Source organism: Sardina pilchardus, chromosome 19 (assembly GCF_963854185.1).
Source record: "Sardina pilchardus chromosome 19, fSarPil1.1, whole genome shotgun sequence".
Classification (NCBI taxonomy): domain Eukaryota; kingdom Metazoa; phylum Chordata; class Actinopteri; order Clupeiformes; family Clupeidae; genus Sardina; species Sardina pilchardus.
The window spans coordinates 24,056,100-24,076,471 of record NC_085012.1 but is presented as its reverse complement, the minus strand read 5'-3'; the positions used below and the strand labels follow the sequence as shown (position 1 = coordinate 24,076,471).

The 20,372-nt window shown below is 44.1% G+C and overlaps 1 protein-coding gene across 1 annotated transcript in view; it reads right to left on the bottom strand.

Annotated features, from left to right (window-relative positions):
- The window catches only part of cpa6 (carboxypeptidase A6), a 24,158-nt gene extending 8,174 nt beyond the window's left edge, over positions 1 to 15,984 (bottom strand). Inside the window, exons 1-4 of the mRNA XM_062521160.1 lie at positions 15,648 to 15,984; positions 8,724 to 8,799; positions 3,355 to 3,479; positions 1,872 to 1,986 (exon numbers count right to left, since the gene is read on the bottom strand). Of these exons, the coding sequence (XP_062377144.1) occupies positions 1,872 to 1,986; positions 3,355 to 3,479; positions 8,724 to 8,799; positions 15,648 to 15,763 (432 nt within the window). The 5' untranslated portion in view covers positions 15,764 to 15,984. The remainder of the gene's footprint in view (positions 1 to 1,871; positions 1,987 to 3,354; positions 3,480 to 8,723; positions 8,800 to 15,647) is intronic.
- Between the last annotated feature and the right edge of the window lie 4,388 nt (positions 15,985 to 20,372).

Here is a 20,372-nt window from a genome sequence, read left to right as displayed (position 1 = left end):
GTGTGTGCTATAACAAGCACAAAAAAATCACAATGTTCGCAAAAGTCTGCCTTTGTTTGCTATTTGAATACACCATATCTGGCCTAGACGTCTGGCCCATTCAATTGGATTTCCAGAAAAGACAGTCCTATACTGAATGAGTGACCAAAGCAAACTCTTGGGGCTGTCTTTCACTTATAGTCCATTGTAGAAGGGGACAGTGGTCACCAATTCCTTCTGTGGAAAAATAATGAGCAATCGTTATATAATGGAATGAATTTGGATTGGAGGATTGGATCAGAAGGGGCACTTTCGAGCACAGCCACAAAAAGGAACTGAGATGTGAAGTCTGTCATTTTGTGGAGCAAAGACGTGGCCCATTAATTTCAGCTGTCACAAATTCCATTTTTTCTAAGTCCCCAAACATACTTCCAAGTGTACTGGTAACGCTAACTTGAAAAAGAGTCGCCATTTCATCCCGTCAGTGTACTTTCACAGCTACTAAATTGCCCCTTCAAAGCAGCACACAGATGCCTGGTTTCCACGAGACAGACTACTATCTACATCTGTGTGCGTAGGGCGCTGAATGTGTGCTATAGCCATTATGGATTTGAATCTGTTTTTCTCATTTGAAACGTCCAAAATTAGTTTCGATTTACATTTCAAACGCCGTCCTATGCTCGCTGTGAAGTCTGGGCCAAGGAGAGTAAAAGCTGTAAGGTGCATTATATGAGGTGCGCGATGGTAGAGCGCAGCTTCACACTTTGATCCGTGCCCTTGGCCACTCATCGACACATCCATCATGACTTTGAGAATGACAGGACTGGGCAGGAGAGGCCGAGAGTCCCAGCTTGCATGCATTAAGACTCTGGCACCCCCCAGCTCCCAGCGCAAAAGAAAAAGAGAAGCCGATTTTTCACTGACGAGCGCGTTTTATAAGAGACTCCAAAGTAGACCTGAAACCTGTTGTTTTGGTTGAGAATGGGACCCGCAGGATTGAGAGAGGCTGAATGCTAAATGTCTCCTGTCGGGGTGGTGAGTGGCTAGTGGGGGGGGGGGGGGGGGGGGGGGGTTAGCGCCTGGAGGCACGTTTAGCCCATGACGTTCAGAGCAGAGGAATGAGAAAGGGGTGGGGGTGGTGGAAGGGGGCATGGCTTTTTGAAGCTGCCCTGCGACTCGTAAATGATTGGGCACGCCGCAATCCTGCGCGAGTGTGACCGGTCCGCTCAGGGCTGCCACTGCGGCTGCCTCTAATGCCCCACCAGAGCCCTCGCCGTCACGGCCACTTCACACACACTATCAGAGGTAGAGAGGAGCCACAACAGGTGGCGCTTATCCCCCCAGGACAGAGCAGCTCTTGCCCCAAAAGCACAGACCTGGGCCGTAACTGGGCCAGATCAACCGCGTCCCCCGAAATCAAAACTGAGTCCTACTTCATATTGGGAGTGCTCTTATTATGATATATTTCAGCAGGTAGTAATCCTTTCCATCTCACTTACTTCTTAAATAAAATGTATGTTAATACAATAACAAGATATAATCACTTATCCTAACCCTAAAACTAATTGTAACCTTCATCTCAAGTGCATCATGTAATAACTACTTAGGGCAGTTATTATGAACCGGATCCCTGATGTGTCAGACCACCATAATGAATCAAGAACACCAGACATCTGTGCTCAACATGGGTTAATGGCAAGTGGGAATAGATTTAGGTGGCGCTTCAGAAATTGCGGATCACCGCTCTCTGATCTTCAAAGACAATGGCAGTGGATGTGGCTGTATGAGAGTGCGTTTGCGTTTGTGTGTGTGTGTGTGTGTGTGTGTGTGTGTGTGTGTGTGTGTGTGTGTGTGTGTGTGTGTGTGTCTCCACGGGGCTTGGGACAACCTACCTCTTCAAGAGAGTGATAGACCTCGTAATCGTACTGCAACACCGAGCGGCGCTTTCTTGCGGACCGATATCCCGTCTGCTTTTCGATTTCCTTTTGAAGGTTGGGGATAAGCACCCTGCAAAGCACATTTGAGGGTAGAGTTGAAAGCAGATGTTTGGTCTCGACAGCAGACAGTTTATCACAGTGTATCACAGCACATTAAAAAGCAGCCAGCCAGTGCTGTTGCTTTAATGTGGGGGGGTCGGGTGATGCATTGGTGAGTGCGCATGGGGATCATCGGTCTTCTTTTCAGGACTCTGGCCTCTTCAAAAGGCCGTTCCAGCATCAAAAGAAGAACATTGAAATGAGCACTATTTCCTTGAGAACACGTTTGTCATGTTTTATTCTCAGGCAACTATAAAGAGATGGTGAGTTATGGTTTCTGTCAGACATAATCAATATCACATATCTCAGTGTAATGGCTTGATGGACAGATGTTTAACGATCCCCGTAGCATATTTCTCACTCGGATTTGATGTGGTCTATGTTAGTGTTATCTGTGAGGAATGTTTTAACTATAAAATTACCAAACAATGCAGGAAGGGGAGGGAAACTATGTTCTCATTCAGGAGAATTCCACGGGCTACTCTCATTAAAAACATCCTCCAAAATCAGAGCAAAGTCACCTATTCCGCAGACCACCAAGGATAAGCAAGTCACAACATTCACAGATTGTACTTCCTCTTGTATGCCGTCAACACGGCTCGTATTTCAAAGCCTTTAGTTAGCGGCTAGGCTGAAACCCATCAGCGTGTCAGGTTTGTTTAGATACCTGTGCTCTAGCAGCCCAATCAAAGGAGAGGGAGAAGGAGGGAGAGGGAGGAGGAGGAGGGAGGCAAAATATCCCAAGGGCCTAACACATACAATCACACACAGTCGCTCTCCCTCTTTCTTGCGTGTGTGTGTGTGTGTGTGTGTGTGTGTGTGTGTGTGTGTGTGTGTGTGTGTGTGTGTGTGTGTGTGTGTGTTTGTGTGTGTGTGTGTGTGTGTGTGTACGTGTATGTGTTTGTGATAAAGAGGGAGATGAAAGTCATTTTGGAGGGAAGCAGTGATAGGTGATAGGGGAGGGGTTGATGGTAGTGCATGGTGGTGTGTATCAGTGTGTGTGTGTGTGTGTGTGTGTGTGTGAGAATGTACTGTAAGAACTGGTAAGAACATTGCACTGGCACTACTGCAAATCATATTGTACGTGTGAAGCGCAATCCAGCGCAAGAAAAGAAAGAACAAGAAGATAGAGAAGAGGAGAGATTAAGAGGATAACCAGGAGAAGAAGAAGAAGAAAATCAAGAGCAAAAATGTACCGCCACCACAACCAACAACAACAACAACAACAACAACAAGAATGCTAACAACACTGGCAGCAAACTATCCTGTGGAGTAATGAAGGAGCAAGACCATTGGCCTGCAGGAGAGGTGTATGATGGGATACAGGAGGACTCTTTACTTATGCTGGATGTGCTTCTGCTGGAGATGAAGGTGCAGACCTTGAGTGAGCGTCCGGCCCACGTGGACGTCCACTGGACTGCCCTCCTGGATCAGGGACGCACTGTTGGGCTGCCACAGGTCTACCTGCAAGAGCAACACACACACACACACACACACACACACACACACACACACACACACACACAGAGTCAGTTCTAGGGAAAGTTCTCAGACCCCAGTCTGACCCGGACTTAAAGCACGTCCAGAAGGCATTCCAGTCTGAAAGACCGTTTATACTGTAGGTCTCCGCTTAGTGGCTGTGACATTTTCATGAGGACAAGCTAAATCAAAACATAAGGGTTGTTACTAGTAGCCTCAACCTGCTCTCCACTTGATATCATGTAACAGCAACCACTTCTCACAAAATGTTCATTCTCAACCACATTTATCAAACTGTATTAAATAGCATATCATTTTATTATAAAATAGTAAATCAGATCAATGTTTCTCTTTGAACCAAAAAAAGGATCATTCAGCCAATGAACCCATCTCATGAGCACATCTCTTTTGGAAGATTAAGCAATCTGTCTGTAGAGATCTTTTTCAAATTAAAGCTTCTAATTCATGTGTCAAAGACATCTTAGGATGTAAAAACCACGTAAAAAGAGGGGCTTTTGACTTTGAACCTTATTCCATATTAGCTTCGGGCTTCAAATGGGTCGACATGGGATAGAGCGGGATTGGACCGCCTCTACACCTGGGGGCAAGATCAATATTTTCCGACAGCTTAGAGCAACCGTCAGTCTCTGGCTCTGTGGGAATCCGGCTTGTTTGGACCTGCAGGGGTCTGTGGGGGTGCAGTGCAGCCTTAGCAATAGCGCTAACGACCCACAAAAAACCCACACCAGATTCACAGCGCAGACAGCGAAAGGCCTTTGGCGCTCCCACATCACACAAACCCCAGAGTTTAACCTCCAGTCTGCAGCTCAAGCCCGCTCTTTCAGAGCCTGCCAAGAGATTGGGCTGTTGTTGGTTTTGGTCGCATTAACTAGGCCATCAGGCAAGAGAATAAAGGATTGAACTGTGGTGTTAGCGAGGCACTGCTCGTATCAGCAGTTATTGATGACACTACATTTGACACTGATTTACCGCAAACTCAAAACTGAAAACAGTGCAATACAAACGCAACAGACTCATTGCTTATTGTTTTTAACTAATTATTTGTGATTCAGACAAATGGGGCTGACTCTTGATTTCCAGTCTTGCTTGCAGGGTCCAGAATCGTTTTCACTTCTATTCTTTTTGCAGTGCACCACACACTGTTTCTGGTGTAGTAGTACTCTAGACTTCAAAGTCTGCTAGTTATTTATCATATGCAAGCATGCTCTCAAGACTTGATTGATGGATAATGGTTAGTATTTGAACTGAAGGACCTATTTTCTCAGCATCAGACCAGCTGAAATGTGGAAAGAATATACTGGTAGTGGTCATATTTAAATTAGCGGTCACTAACCGATACTGTAAGTACACACTCTGCAATGAGCATCAAACCCAAACACACACACATTAATATGCTGCGCACGAACAGGTACACCAGAGACACACACACACACACGCCGTAATTTTGATGATTGGACACAGGCAGCACGCGATAGTGCTCTGAAAGCGGCCTGTGTACATGGTGCACTAGGTCCTGAGCACATCAAAGCAGTGTGTGATGTAGACTCACTAGGCAACATGGTGCTGAGTACGACACTGTGCAAACTCCTCTCCCCAGCCACATCACACAAGCCTGCCACTAGTGTGGCACTGTTCCACAGGAGACAGGGATGGAGCTGACTGCCAAGTCCTCCTCCTCCTACCCCTCGCCTCCTCGTCTGTCTCTTGTCACTTTCTCACTCTCTCTCTCTCTCTCTCTCTCTCTCACTCTCCTGTCTATCTCTGTCAGAAAACATCTGTCTGCCTTTTCCATACGTACATTAAAATCAGTCTATTGTGAAGCTCTTTGTCAGTTTTGTTGTTTAAAAAGACATTTTCACATCGAAGGTTTGCTGTGCTGTGCAGAGAGTGTGGTTATGACATGAAGGAGATGAGAACATCTGGGGGAATGGATATTGTAATTTTCAAAGATGGCAGTCATCACTGTGGGTATGTGTGTCTGTGTGTGTGTGTGTGTGTGTGTGTGTGTGTGTGTGTGTGTGTGTGTGTGTGTGTGTGTGCGTGTGTGCATGTGAAGGCGTTAGGTGATTTTGCACATCACATGTATCAGTGCATGCATGTGTGTACTCTGGCATGTGTGTCCACTCATGTGTGTGCGTCGGCGAGTCCTCTCTATGAGCCCAAGTCTGGGTCCAGCTGGATCTCATTCTGGCCTGCAGGAGCAGCACTGCTGACTGGCCCCTATGCTTATTAATGAACTGCTTTAATGGCTTGCAGAGGGCCGGTGCACGTGGAGCTGTATGGATTGTATACGAGCCTCAGTAGAACTCAGCCCCACAGCTGGGCGCTCCGTACAGTTGGCCTAGTCTCAGCTAGCATTGCGATGATGAGGTGCGCTGTTAAGTGTTTGGTTCGCTGACCAAATGTCCAGTCCAGAGGGATGTGTAAGGGTGTGTGCTGGATTCTGCTCTGGGAGTGGGTAATCAAGCTGAAACAAATACACACTTTAGCTGTTTGTTAGTGAATGTCATTTTTTTTTTTACTTCAGACAACTCAGATGTGAAAAAAATGAATGCTACACTATTCAATCCATTGAATACATATGAATTTAATACTAATGGTCTTGATGACTACATCAGGTTTTTCTACCAGATAGGGTAGGTAGGGTCAGTCAGAGGATGTTGACAACTGAGAGTCTGTCAGACCGAGTCAGATGTTGTACTGCTAACTTCTTGGTTGTTTAGTTCAACAGTGCACCTGCCTTTTCCATTTCAGTTAACAAGGAGGGAGGTTTCCTGTGTGCTTACAGTAGGCTCACATTGGCACAACAATCATCACAACGTGAGCTGTGCCCTCTACCTAAACTCCATCTCTTTTTTAACACACACTCTTAAATTCTTGAAACCTGTCATATTTATGTTCTGCTCACATGTGACGAGATATTTACGAAGGCACTGAGTGATCGGGCTTTTTACAAGAACCCCCACCCCACCCCACCCCACCCCTGATTTCTAAACACTAAGAACTGCTCCATTCTCTTTCCTTACAATCACTTTGGAGGGTTGTGGACTTGACAGACATAAAACAAGAACCCCCGACAAAATGTCAGCGGTCTTTTCACGATTGGTGATGTAACAGTCTGGGAAAACATAGCTGGCATTCCGGAACAGTCCGTGTCACCCGATGGGCGATGAGCGTAATGGGGGCCGCGGGGGCACACCGCGCCTGTGCAAATGAACACGGCGAGCGACAGCTGTCCAAACAGAGTCCTGTGTGCCCCCCCTCGGGGGGGGACAAGGGGGCCAGGGCCACAGACGAGACCTTCAGCTTTGACTTCTCACACTTTCCCAACCTGACCCTGAAAGTAGCCATGGCCCTCCGTCATGCCCTCAGCAGGCAGACGTGTGAAGAAGAAACACGGTGCTCTTCACACAGTCGTATACACAGGAATGTGACAGCCATAGAGACCTGCGGTGATTTCTTTTGCCATTGTTGGTTTTTTGTGCCAATGCATTTTTACTACAGGACTGCGGTGAGAGTGCAGTGGCTGAGGCATATTATGGCAGCATGGTTGGGTAATTATAGCACAGTCAGAGAGAGAATGTCATTAGCACATTTGCAAGGAGAGAATGGCTTCCAGAACTCTCCCCTTCCTGACAGTCTACTTATCCATATCGTGCGCAGTGGAAGGGGATGTGGTTGGGGAGCACGGGGAATCTGAGGCTTCAGTAGTCCATCAGAACAGCAGCATCTTTTTCATTATTGTTATTGATGATATACTGCTCAGTTTGGTTAAGAACTTTCAGTGTGACAAACTGAATGAAGCCTGTATACAGTCAACTTCAACACGTGTCCGAGATGTCACCCGAACAAATGAATTTCCCCTTGGGGCTCAATAAAGTATCTATCTATCTATGTATAGTATAAACATGCTGATCACAAAAACTGGAATGCAGTCTTATTGCTAACCCATCTCCCATGGTCAAGCTGGTAGCTAAGTTTATTTGTTTAGTAACTCGGCCATGCACAACACAGCCGTTGAGCCAGAAGTAGCTACGTTACTAATTTACATCTGTGGTTCCAGGCTCCCAAACAGTCCCAAAGGAGCTGTTATATTTTCAATTTGCCTGTCGTAATACATTTTACAATATGCTTACAATGTTAGTTGCAGGCAGTCTCATGTCACTGTAATCTTCTGAGATGCACGATGTAGACCTTCTGCCAATATTTAGTCTAACACCAGAATCTTTTGGTTTGGGGCTGTTTGATGGGTGTTTCCTGGGAACAAAAGAGCTAATACAACACTAAAGACCCTGTGGAAAATGTACTAAAACCTCACAAGGAAAGACTTAATACACATCCCCTGAATACAGGTTTCACAGGAACACAGTTCTTGTGCAATATCACTGTGTTAATAAAAAAATAAGACCAGACATCTTGATTAAGATAGACTCAAGCATTATTAAAATGATGAAAAGAAGAAATGAATCTGTTTCATTAAATACTATCAGTACTATGATATAATGCATAACCCTTCTATTGGATTCATACAAATATAAAATCCACTACACCGGTATATTGCACAAGCCCTTAATATATCTTAATACTAATAATACTTAATATGTTTTGGGCTTTAATGTGGGAACTCGAAATGTGAACACGATGGAGCAGTAGTTATATCACTGCCTGACAATCAGTTGCAGCAGGTTAAATTCCTGAACCCGCCATTGTGAATCCATGTCGCTTTGGATAAAAGTGCTCGCTAAGTACCAGTAGGCCTACACTTTAACTTGAACTCTGCCCTGAGCAAGATCTCCTTCAAGGTAGTCCTACAAAAAGACACTTAATACTATACTAAGCCATATGGTGCTCTGAAGATATAAAAATATGATGACAGAAAAAGAAACCCTTTGTGATGAAAAAAGGGAAGGTCCAAAGAGTGTATTAAATAAATAGCCAAGACGGTGATTATCCCTCTTTAAGAAAAACATGCATGCTGCTGGAACACACAGCCATGTCATTGTTCAAATAGAAGTTAAAGCTTGGCTGTAAAGAGCACATAATAACTACATACAAATCACATGTAACATGAACCAGATGGATGGCTTTTATAACTGACACAACTGCTTACTGCTGCCTGATATTGTAATTTCTGAAAGGCATTGAAGTAGACAAAACATGAACAGGCTGCAGCAATTCGTAATGTCTGTGATATTGGATTGAACTTACAGTCATGTTCTGAAAGAGTTTCTGTAGTAGATCAACATCTTTGAGGCTGTCTGGGGTGATTCTGAAGACCTGGTCACTGCAAAAGAAGACAGGAGTTGGAAATTCACAACATTAGTGTTAACCTAAGATATATAAAACTCGTATTTAACTAATTAATTCTCCTCACAGTCATGGTTTATATGCCCAATATGGTTATAGTTATTATTTTTGTCTGTTAAATTCTATTTAGTGTATTATTAATATTGCTCTTTTTTTAAATGTATGACTATTGATTTCATTGTAAGTGACTTTGGTTAAAGAACTAAACATAAACATCTATTTAAACTGTGAAACAGTAGAGTTCAAGAATTGAAAGTTGGCAACAGAACATACAGTATCTCTATGGATACTCGGGGAGTCGGGCTATTCTCCTCGGAGATTCTTTTCCCGAAAATTCTTTTCCAAACGCAAGAGCTTTAACCATTTCAACAGGAAGATATTGGCTATTGGATCTAAGTGCTTCTACAAGTACCGGCATATACATGCTGTTGTGATGAAATACTAGACACATGTAATAAATAACTTCACACTAGCGGTAAGAAGACATGGCCACATAAACAGGTCACTAAATGGGGTGGAGGCTACAATCTGCAGCGATTAAAGCGCCCGGCTAGTGCCCTTCTGCAGATTTGTTGTCCAAATAAGACTGTTCACCTGCGGGAAGGATGTTGAGGATTCCTCTGTTAGGACAGGGACACTAGAGAAAGGCCAGCAAGCAGTAATGGAGTCTTAGAAGAAGAGCCTTCTTCTGTAGTAGAAGACGGTCTCATTTCAACTAGCCGTAGCACACACCAAAGCCATGGTTTTGCCAGAGAGGGTTCATACTGGTTAAGTATCAGTTTTACTTCCATAGTCCATAGTCAGTTTGTCTATGAAGTATTTCCTTAGTGAATAAATGGGAATAGTAAAACATTTACCAGTCGACATACAGGAAGTTCAATTGCATGCAGCGAACAATCCAGCCGTCTGGGTACAAGTGGAATTTTACAGGGGCCCTTAAACTGAATCACAGAGTTGGACTGCTAGGAGTCAGTCCATTTGTGTTTTGCTACCCTGAGAGACCAGACATGGCACGATTTCACTGCTAGAGCAGAGGGGACACATTCAAATATATTCAGATGAGAAAGTCAAATCTGTTACATTATTCAAAGGAAGAATTGCCATTTTAACTCTTATTAGTTCACTCACACTAACTACACTAAATTTGTTGAATAACATTAATGCTTATTTCACTTTATCTTTCCACGCACCTGTGAGTGCGATGACAAATTCGCTTCGAGTCAAACCATAAAACTAAGCGCTCTTTTAAAAGCCCCCTCAGCTCGAGAGTGTGGGTGACACACACGCCTTGGGGACTCCTATCCCATGTGAACACGCCAGGGGGCTGACACGACACCCCCTGCTTTTGTGTCCCAAACAGCATCTGTGTCATCCTGATATCTCACAGAGCCAAACACGGAGCACACTGGAGCTGGCATACTCGACCACACCTCTTCTGACTTCATTGTGGAGTCGGGTGATGTATGTGGTGTTGTGTGGCAAGGTGGGCACTCGCTGCTAATATAACCACCTGGGTGTGGTACTATTGGATTCACCCCCCAGTCTGCATTGATGTATACTGTATCTACTGCCAGACAGACAGACAGACAGACAAAGAAGTCTGCTCTTATTGTGAAGCGCAAGATGAAAGGTGACCCAGGAGTAAGTAGGGGATTTGAAGGACACTTGACTGACAATCATCATCTTAGATGACTAAAAGAAAAGACACGGAAAGAAAAGAGGCCCTGTCACAATCTCCTCTTCGTGCCATTCAACCTGCGTTGAAAAGAAAATGACAGATAATTACGTAAAATTGAGGATTGCCCTCTTCTGAGCCCAGGTTTTAACTGAGCATGAATCTAATGAGAATTATGCCTTGACAGGGTTATTGTTGCTGACTTCAATGACCTTTTTTGAGCCACTACCACAACCAAGTTCACGGTTGTGCATGTTGAATAAACAGAATTCCATTCCATTCCAAGTATCCACCTACACAAACAAATATGAATGAGTATGACAAAAAAGAGCTGTTTGAAGTTAAATGTACTTCGTCTTGATGTTAATGTTGTTCATGCTTGACACTTAAATCTCATGCTAGTCTAACTGACTGAATGATTGATCATCTACTGAGCAGACCACCATGACATTAAATATTCAAAGTCAAATAATAGGTTCAAGGTCGTGTTGTGTTTGAGCCGTTAATTGCACACAAGAGTAACATGCATTACACGTTATCAAGATGGACAAAAGTCAAGTGATTTTTGACTCGGTTAAGTTTAGAAATAATCCAGCCATGCAATCATCATATTTCTGAGCATTGCACCTGCTATTTTCAAAGGCCAAGAGATATGTGTGGTGTTGTAAATCTGTCTGACATACAGTACAATGTGGATACAATATGCAAACTTGGCCTGTCCTGGCTGTCATTCTTCAAGCAGGCCTCTGGAGCATGTGCAGTGCATGCTTAATTTCAATCGGGGTTGCAGACAGGACAGTAGACTGAATCGATATGGACGCCAAGATCAGAGACACATTGATGTCTCTTCAGATCTTCAGGTCTTCATATCTAAGCAACTATCAATTTCACCTCCTTCCAAACAATAAGTATGAGAATGTGAGATGTGGAAGATGCCGGAAGCTCCATCCTGTCCACACATTCAGGCAAACCACTAAAGACTTTGTGCACATTTGTGACATCCATATTATAAAAACATATTCATGACCAAAATCTATATTTCATGATGACGGCAAATATCAAGCGTTGCTTGACTACTGAGTTTACAGTGGCTGCAGTGTTGACATTAACCACAGCCTCAAAAATACTGTTGATGAGATATTTATGCTTCTGTTTTTGCACTCCAACAGTCTGCTGTGCGTCTGCCAGATGATATAAGCTCCCGTAACATTATTAACAGAAACACTCTTCGCCCTGTCATTAAGGTCCCACATATATCTGTGAGTGCCACTTCTGTGTATAACAAACACATATTTATATTTCAACCTTCAGATGAGTTCCCCCAAGGCCTTGTGGTTTGTGTGTTTCAGTGTAAGTTTGATTAAAATTACACCCTGTGTGTAAATTCTCTCCAAAGGCCCGAGCAAAAGACTGAGAGGCCTAGGAGAGCTTAATAGTGCCAGATGTAGTATATCTGATTCACTGCTAAACTCGGTGAATCTCACTAAACTGCTACCTCCTAAATTCAGAGATATAGACCTTTGAGATGATAAAATGGTTTGTTATACAAATCGTATCAAATGTACGCCTTTAATCATTATTTGTGAGAAAGACACACGTAAACAATTATTGCAGATCTATAACAAACTAACTAAAACAGGATGTTTACACACACACACACACACACACACACACACACAGTCTCTAGTCTAGTGAGTGGCACACAGTGTCTCGTGTCTACTGTCACCATCCATAACCGTCCTGGAGAGTATCCAGGGACAGTCTTGCACCGGCGGCCTCACACTTGCCTATTCATTCCCAGTGCGGAGACAAAGGCTGGCATTCAGCATCTATACGTGAGGTGTGTGGGACGCCACCAGGCCCCTCGGCTGCCCATTACGTGGCATTCGGATGCTTCCTCTGCATGAGGAGGTCTGCTGATTGTGCAACCTTCTTCAAAGACACTCACCTCTTTTTTTTTATATACAACACTACGAAATGGAAATAATGTTCTGTACTTCACACATGTGTGAGCACATACAGACACATGCACACATGTACTGTACACACACACACACACACACACACACACACACACACACACACACACACACACACAGGTTCCATGCAGGAAATGAAATCATCAGCCGCTAGTATCAGAAAGGTGTAAGGAGAGGACAGGCAATCTGTATCAGAACGTCTATGAATGAATTAGCTTTGAACTTGAATAAATTGGCTTGACAACTTTTGAATGAGTTTGCTATCCTCACACACCATACAACATAACACAACACATAAAAAACAGCTGTGTACCAGTTCATAAGAAGCTTCAAAGTGCTGCAATCAATGTGAAGTGATAAAGACGTTAGTCCTCTCTTCTTCCCTCTATCTCCCTTGGCAACTGTCTTTGTTGCTCAACATCCCATTATAGTAACTGGGCTATGATGATAATGTTCAAAGTTTAAAGCTTTACTACGTTTTGGGACTTCCGAAATTGACGATGGCTGTTATTGCCTTGTATTTACGGGCCTGGCTTGATGCCCTGGTCCATATCAGCTGTTAACACCTCAGTGAGAATTACAGGGAAAGTCGTCTGTCATTAGGGGCCCGACTTCTCCCCTCCCCTCCTCTCCTCTCCTCTCCTCTCACCTCGCCTCTAACTGAGGGCCTTCGCACGGATCCACAGGAAGGCACAAGTCCCCACTAATAAAAGCCGCCCAGAGCCCACACACACGGGGAGGAGATCTATGGGAGAGGGAACAAAGGCTGTGGCTACTGCCGCCGCTCAAACTCAGTTTGTCAGCGAGGGCCTCCTCATGGGTACGTACAGTACGCTTGGACATATGGGCACCAGTCCACCAGCGCCAGCGGAGTACTGGCCAACACTCATGGGGTTTGGTCATCCACTTCCTTTTTTTGTCCTTACTCTACCACGTTCTTTTTCTAACACAATTTCCTTCCACTACCTTTCAACTCGTAATTAATCCTTCTGCGCACTCGTCCTCTGGTAGTAGTATTTATTGATGCGTTATTGCACAGCTCTTTCGAATGCCACAGAGCGGTCTATAGAACATGAATGGACCTTCTCGACATTACAAGGTCCGATAATTCTGCATAATTCACGTCATTCTTCATTTTTGCAAGTCGCTTTGGATAAAAGCATCGTCTGAATGAATAAATTCAAATGTACTCAAGATGAGTGCCTTGATCATGACTTCAAAAAAAACACGCCACTCTTTCGAAAGAATGTGCTACAGGCGGCCGACCAGGACCTTGAAATTCAACTCGCGCCCAGACAACTGGCTGCCTGAAACACATTGTTCGCCGCATGCAATTTCACTTTCCTGTATGCATATGTCTACTGGCAAATGAAGACACTCACAGACAGCAGTTAAAGCTGACAAACGTACCGCCACAGCAATGTAATGGCCTGAGGAGTGAATCTCTAAGACATTACCGAGAGGTCTCAAACCCATTCTGCCATGATGAGTTAGAGCTGTATAGCTATTCATAAGTGTTATTTGAATGTGGAGCCATAGTTTATGTCTGAAATGAGTGGGGCTTTTGGCATTCACCACTAATAGGTAGTTGTTTTCTCCATCGAGGCACTGTTTTGCCTGTCACAGATAAATGGAGGCCAATTATCAGGCAAATCACTCCATCATTCCTCCAGCACCAGCCTCCCGGTGGGCCACTGAGCTTCCCAGTCATAACAGGGACTCTCACACATATGGAGTGCTACTCATGGTGTGCGCACAGCACACACACACACACACACACACACACACACACACATAAACACACACACACACACACGCACACACACGCACACACTCTCATTTTCTTTTGCTTTCTTTCTGTCATTCTCTGTCTTTTCCTTTCTAATCCTCCCCTCTCTCCATCTCCCATGTGTTCCCCATCCCCATCTCTCAGTATTCCTGTGCTGTCATGTAAGCATACCACACAGCCCTCACACTGACAACAAGCATTTCACTCGTCCCCTGATGACTAAAAACACAAATCTTTTTGGGGAGATTTTCTGTTGCGTATTATCTTGCAGAGTGACAGATGAAAGAACTGGCCTCAAAGCAGACACAAGCATACCAAGAGAGTAGAAGTGGTCCCCTACTTGTGTAATGACTAAAAATGTAAAAAAATATATATTTTTCTCTCTCTTTTGAAAACAGTTTCCTGCAATGTTGCTCTGTGGGAGTAGTCTGTTAAGTGCTGCTACTACTACTCTCTCAACAAATGAAGACGTGGGAGCCACGAGCCATCCCTGAAGTGTGAGGTAGCAACAACTTTACATTTTCTCACGCCTGCTTCCAGCCTGCCTGAAGGAAAGCCACATGAAACACCTTTGTTCGAGGTGAGAAGCACCCAAGCCGCACACCTTGAGTAAATTACAAAAACATTACTTTTGTCAGACCACTCTGCATTCCTCAAATGTCCTAGGACAGAATGTTTAATTCCAGAAGAACAAGAACATACGATGGCTTTCTTTACTCAGTATAACCACCCATGAATGAAAAGAAATCTTGGTGAATGTAACTACACTCTTAATGAACAAATGATCTACCTATAATGGTACAGTATAAACCCCGCTGTGGCTACTCCAAAGCTAGTAAATGTGAGTGAAGTGGCCTGAAGCATGAATAAAGTATACACTGTATGCTGCACTGTACGCCTGAGAGAGGGGGTGTGCCTGTGGTCCTGGAACATGATTTGCAGCTCCCGTTTGGTTGTAGAGCAGTTGAATTTTGTGATGTTTATTTTTCTTTAAAGACACATACAGCTGATGTTTTTTAGGATTTATGATTAGAAAGGAACCAGGTGGTACAAATGACAAAAAAATACCGGCCTGTAGGCTACATAACGTAGGCTATGTTCTGCTGTTCCAGATAGAAATTAAAATGTAAGACACAAAATACATATTTTATCTGCCAAAGATCACTCATATACAAGTGAAAGAGGTCCTGATATCACAAGAAGATGTAGGGCGCGCAAAAATATAGAGTAGAAAAAAAATATTCTCTTCTCTGCGCAAATATTTACAAACCGACGGGAACACCAGCTTACTAGGTCACGGATACGAATGCATTCCCTACAGACGGTACCTTTCACGTAGCCTACTCAAGCATGGGATGAATGAGAGAAGAGGAAAAACTTACCCAGCGTAGCGATTGTTGTAAAGGTAGGCATCCACGGGACATACCACATTGCTGTAAATTATAACACAGCCCAGCAAGACTGCGGTGCGAAGCGAGTGTCTCAAACTCATTCCCATACTCAATGAAATTACAAAATGGGATCAGGCTGCTGTGAAAAGTTCGCATGAGTTCTGTATCGGCATTAAGTGATCAAATATGTTATCAGATTACGCTTTGTGAAACACCGTTGAGGATCCTTGGCGTCCGCTGTCCCGTTGCGTTTCTCCGAGGCTTCAGTGGCATTGGGATGTCCTGAGGTAGAGGTGCGAACTAAAACCGTCCGACTGGCGAGGGCAGTTATCACCTCAAACCCCAAGTGGGAATGGTAGCATCCCGGCTTTTAAAATGTTGAGATTGACGTCACGTGACACAATGTCAGAGGATATGGCCAACATCCCACCACCACCGTCACCCACCCAATTGAGTCGGTGCGAAACCCATCTGGTTGATCTCAGAGTATTTTAAGCCAATTTATCACGGTAGCCTATACTTATCTAATCGCTTTGCCTAACTTTGTCTTTAAGTTAGTGACTTAATACACACACAGTTAAGATGGTTAGTAGCCTAGTAAATCTCATCTGAAATAGCAATTGTAGTTAAAGACTTTTAGATGTTTCTTAGATGGAGATATTTTAAAAAATACTTTTGAAAAAAGTAATTACTTTTAGAATTTCTTCAAACCTTTCATATATCAAGTATACTTGTGCTTAATAACAATATTATACTACAGCAGGCCTATATCAATAGGTTCATAACATTAACCTACTGAATACAGAATACTGAGAACATATCTACACACACCCAAATCTAGTAGGAATCATGCTCTCACATTTTCATTAAGCTGGCTGTGTTATAAAACTTCACACAATACATTTCCTCCCCAGTCCTCACTTCCAGTATATCACACAGTCTTGTGAATCATCCAGGACAATTGGTGCAATGAACAACACAAACTCTGGAGTAAAGTAAAACTCTCCATGTCTTTCAGGGGAGTTTCCAAGAGTGCAAGCTGCTTCAAACCATTTGCTTGCCTCCATCCACCCTCAGTCCCCCCACCCTTCTTTGCGTGCTTCTGTTTGATCCTGTAGGTATTGGGCCAGTGTATGGAGTGATTAAGAGTCTAAGTAAACCACCAGGCGTTTTACGCTTTTGTGATTGTATGGCAGCAGCACATTTTTCAAATGCTTTCTACCCGTGTCAACACAGCGCCACCTGTTTTACACCCAATTACTGTACGACAAATTATTCCCTTCACACACACACACACACACACACACACACACACACACACACACACACACACACACACACACATACACGGCACCAGCACACACACTTCCAGCCTGACCCAGGACCAGAGTAGCTGTAATATACAGTATGCTTTTTAGCACTGTAGAATGCAGGATTTTTAGGTTATGATATTTGATGACAGGCCTATTTCACACCTCTTCTTCATGCGTTTGAGGACCAAATGATAGTGCCATGGAAGTCTGTGCATAATGTATGCATTGTTTAGGTTATTTTCCCTATATGCTGATAGACACAATCTCATCAACACACAGAGGTATTTACAATATTTTGCAATCAGCCTCCATATCTGGTGTCTCTATTTAAAGATGAGATAATTATTATTTAACCACAGTGTATATTTTGTTTGGTTGTGTTTTTATATTGTGTTTATTTGGTAAATGCTGATATGTAACTGGCATATCAATTCCCTGAAGCACAAAACATCTCAGGATCATTTCTGTATCTTTTGTGAAAACACGCTACACAACACTCTACAGAAGTTCTGAAAGAAAGAAAGAACATAAGGAATACCTAATGGCAGACTTGGAAAGGAAAATAAATCTAAAGATGTTGTGACTCTGCTTTAAACACTAAAGAGCCCATACTGTTTGTCACTTTCTGGAAACAACATTTAAGTGAAAAGCAGGGCCAAAAGCGTTTGGGAATTCGTGGGGAGGCAGCAACACAGTAGCATATTCATGAAGTGGTTGCAGTTGCATATATCATCTTCTTCGTTTGCGGACGACTGAAAATTGCCTGCATAAATACTAAACCCCCGGGGTGGACGTGGGCAGTTTTGCGCAGGGCAGCGAAACTGAGGTGGACTTGTGTTGGGCGGTCAAAGCGACCCTGGACAGAGAGGAGGCCACCAGTCTCAGTGGGAACCAATGCGGTCTCTGTGTTGTTTTAAATGCAGCAAGGCAGCTGCCTGCAAACCCCTACTGCACCCAGAGACTGCGGGTGAAGAAGGCCCAGGGAGGTGCTCACAGAGCCTGGTTTCATGCTACCCGCCGCACTGCCACAGTTAGCAGGAATAACCACTGCATGTGTGTTTTTTTTCTTTTTCTGTGGTGCTTTTAGTGTGACAATGTGGAGTGAGTTTGGGGTTTAGAGCCGAGGACTATGAATAGGACTTTTCATATACAGTACATGTCTGTCTACAGTAGTTTGTGGTGGATACAGTGTACGGAAGACGCTGAATGCAGGACTACAGTGGTTCTTTTGTGAAGCATCGGGCTTAAAAGCAAAGATTTGATGCTTGGCATTCAAGTATCTAGATATCCAGGTGTATGAAACACACACACACACACACACACACACACACACACACACACACACACACACACACACACACACAAGGTTTGGATTGTGAAATATGGACTGTATGTTAGGCCGGAGTAAACAGAGCAGTGAACACTCCACAATGTTTCTCAAGGTCAGAAGGTCAGTATGGTCAATATACAGTACACTGTCACAAACACACCTCATCCACAAGGGGGCACCAGCTTGCTTCTTTCACCTGGTAGCTACCAACTAGCTATATAAAGCCATGAAGCAGCATTAATGGAGGATTTTGTTTGGTTGGACGGGCCTGCTGGTGGGACTACCAGTGTCTCTTTATTTCTGCTCTGGATCCTTTGGTGGATTTGCCCTCATTTGGATTTTGGATTTACTTTGTGTTTGGGCCTGTTTTTGTGGATTTGTCTTTAAGGTTTTCCTCACATTTAATGAACATTGTGGGAGCTACAAGTGTTGCATGTGGGGTGGTCGTCCTGAGAAGGCAACTCATATGCTGGTCCAGGATTTGGTGGTAAGCTAGTGTCCTCTTGCATTGCAGTTCTCTGTCTTGTTGTGTGCTTGTGGATGGGCCTATGACTTCCTAACACTGTGACCTTGACAAACAGATCTATAGGTGCCTCTCATTTAGAGTTTATACGTCCTCCCTTGCTCCTCGATCCTCACTGATGTGTAAAGAATGATGGGGCGGCAACAATGCTAGTCTATCCCTTCGTTTATCTTTCTATATGTAGATCAGTGAGGATCGAGGCCCGAGGAGCGAGGGAGGACGTATAAACTCTCAATGAGAGGCACCCCCTGTTACAAAATGCCAGAATTCTCCTTTAAGAGTGATACTAGGGACAGATTCTTTGACTCCTTGCTGGTGTTTTGACTCCCCAAGGCTATAGGATTTGACAACACACACAAACACACACACATCCCACACACACAATTTTTGTTTTAAATGTCAAGGACCTAACAAAAAGACATTCACGCAAGTCAACAAAAAGACGGCAGTGACTTTAAAGGGTGATCTGACTTGAACTGAAATTGGAATCATGCAACATAAATTCCATACAAACTGTTATCATGTGAACCAGGAAGTACAGTAAACTGGTACACACATAAATCTGCTAATGTAGCGTGAGGCCGAGGGGATACAAAGCAGTCATCTGCTAATTGAATTGAAACCAGCCAATGAGGCAGAGCTTGTAAAAGATGAAAGGCCCATACCGTGCAAAGTGTTTGGAGATTCATGTGGAGAAATTTGCGTGACCCCTTCCCGTCAAGTTCGCCCCATCAGCGTTTATCCAGTCTTATATGCACCAGCTGGGAGGCAACGCCATAGAACGCGCTATAGCAGGAAACGGGGCTTTCATATCTGTGCAGATTGATTGCGCTCACATTCAAGCATGGCATGCATGGACGGCAAGAAGGCACCATGCTCTGATGCCCGTGATGGAGCCTAATGAGAGCGGGTAGGAGGGTGGCAGGGCGGAGGCAGACAGACGGGCCGTTGGAGGTGTTATGAGGCATGGTGACACCGCAAGACGCTGGCTGGCTGGCATCAGAAGGGGCACTCAGAGTTCATGTAGGATAGGAGGGGCGGCCTACGCACACGCTTGTCACAGCGTGTCTCTGTGGAGTCTGTCATTACTTCATGCTAAATACACATACGTACACACACACACTCGCACAAACAGAGTGCATAAACGTACATAATGCACACACATAAATGCACACACAAAGTCTCTCTTTCACACTCTCTCACACACACAGACACACACACACACACACACACACACAGACAGACACACACACACACAGATATACATACACACAGATATACATACACGCACATGCACACACACAGATATACACACTCCCAAGATGAAAGCCTATTGTGAAAGCAGTGATCAGAGACACAAGGGGACTCGGGAGCAGAGCACGTTCATTCATTGGGCTCTCTTTATGGGACCCGGAGCAGCATGTTTGGACGTCGTCTTCCCAGCTGCTGGTGAGTCACCATGCGAGAGGGAGCTCCTCATGACAGTCGACGGAAGACTGGGAAGTATTGGGTTTCATTTGAGAACATCCGACAGGCAGGACCGTGTCCCA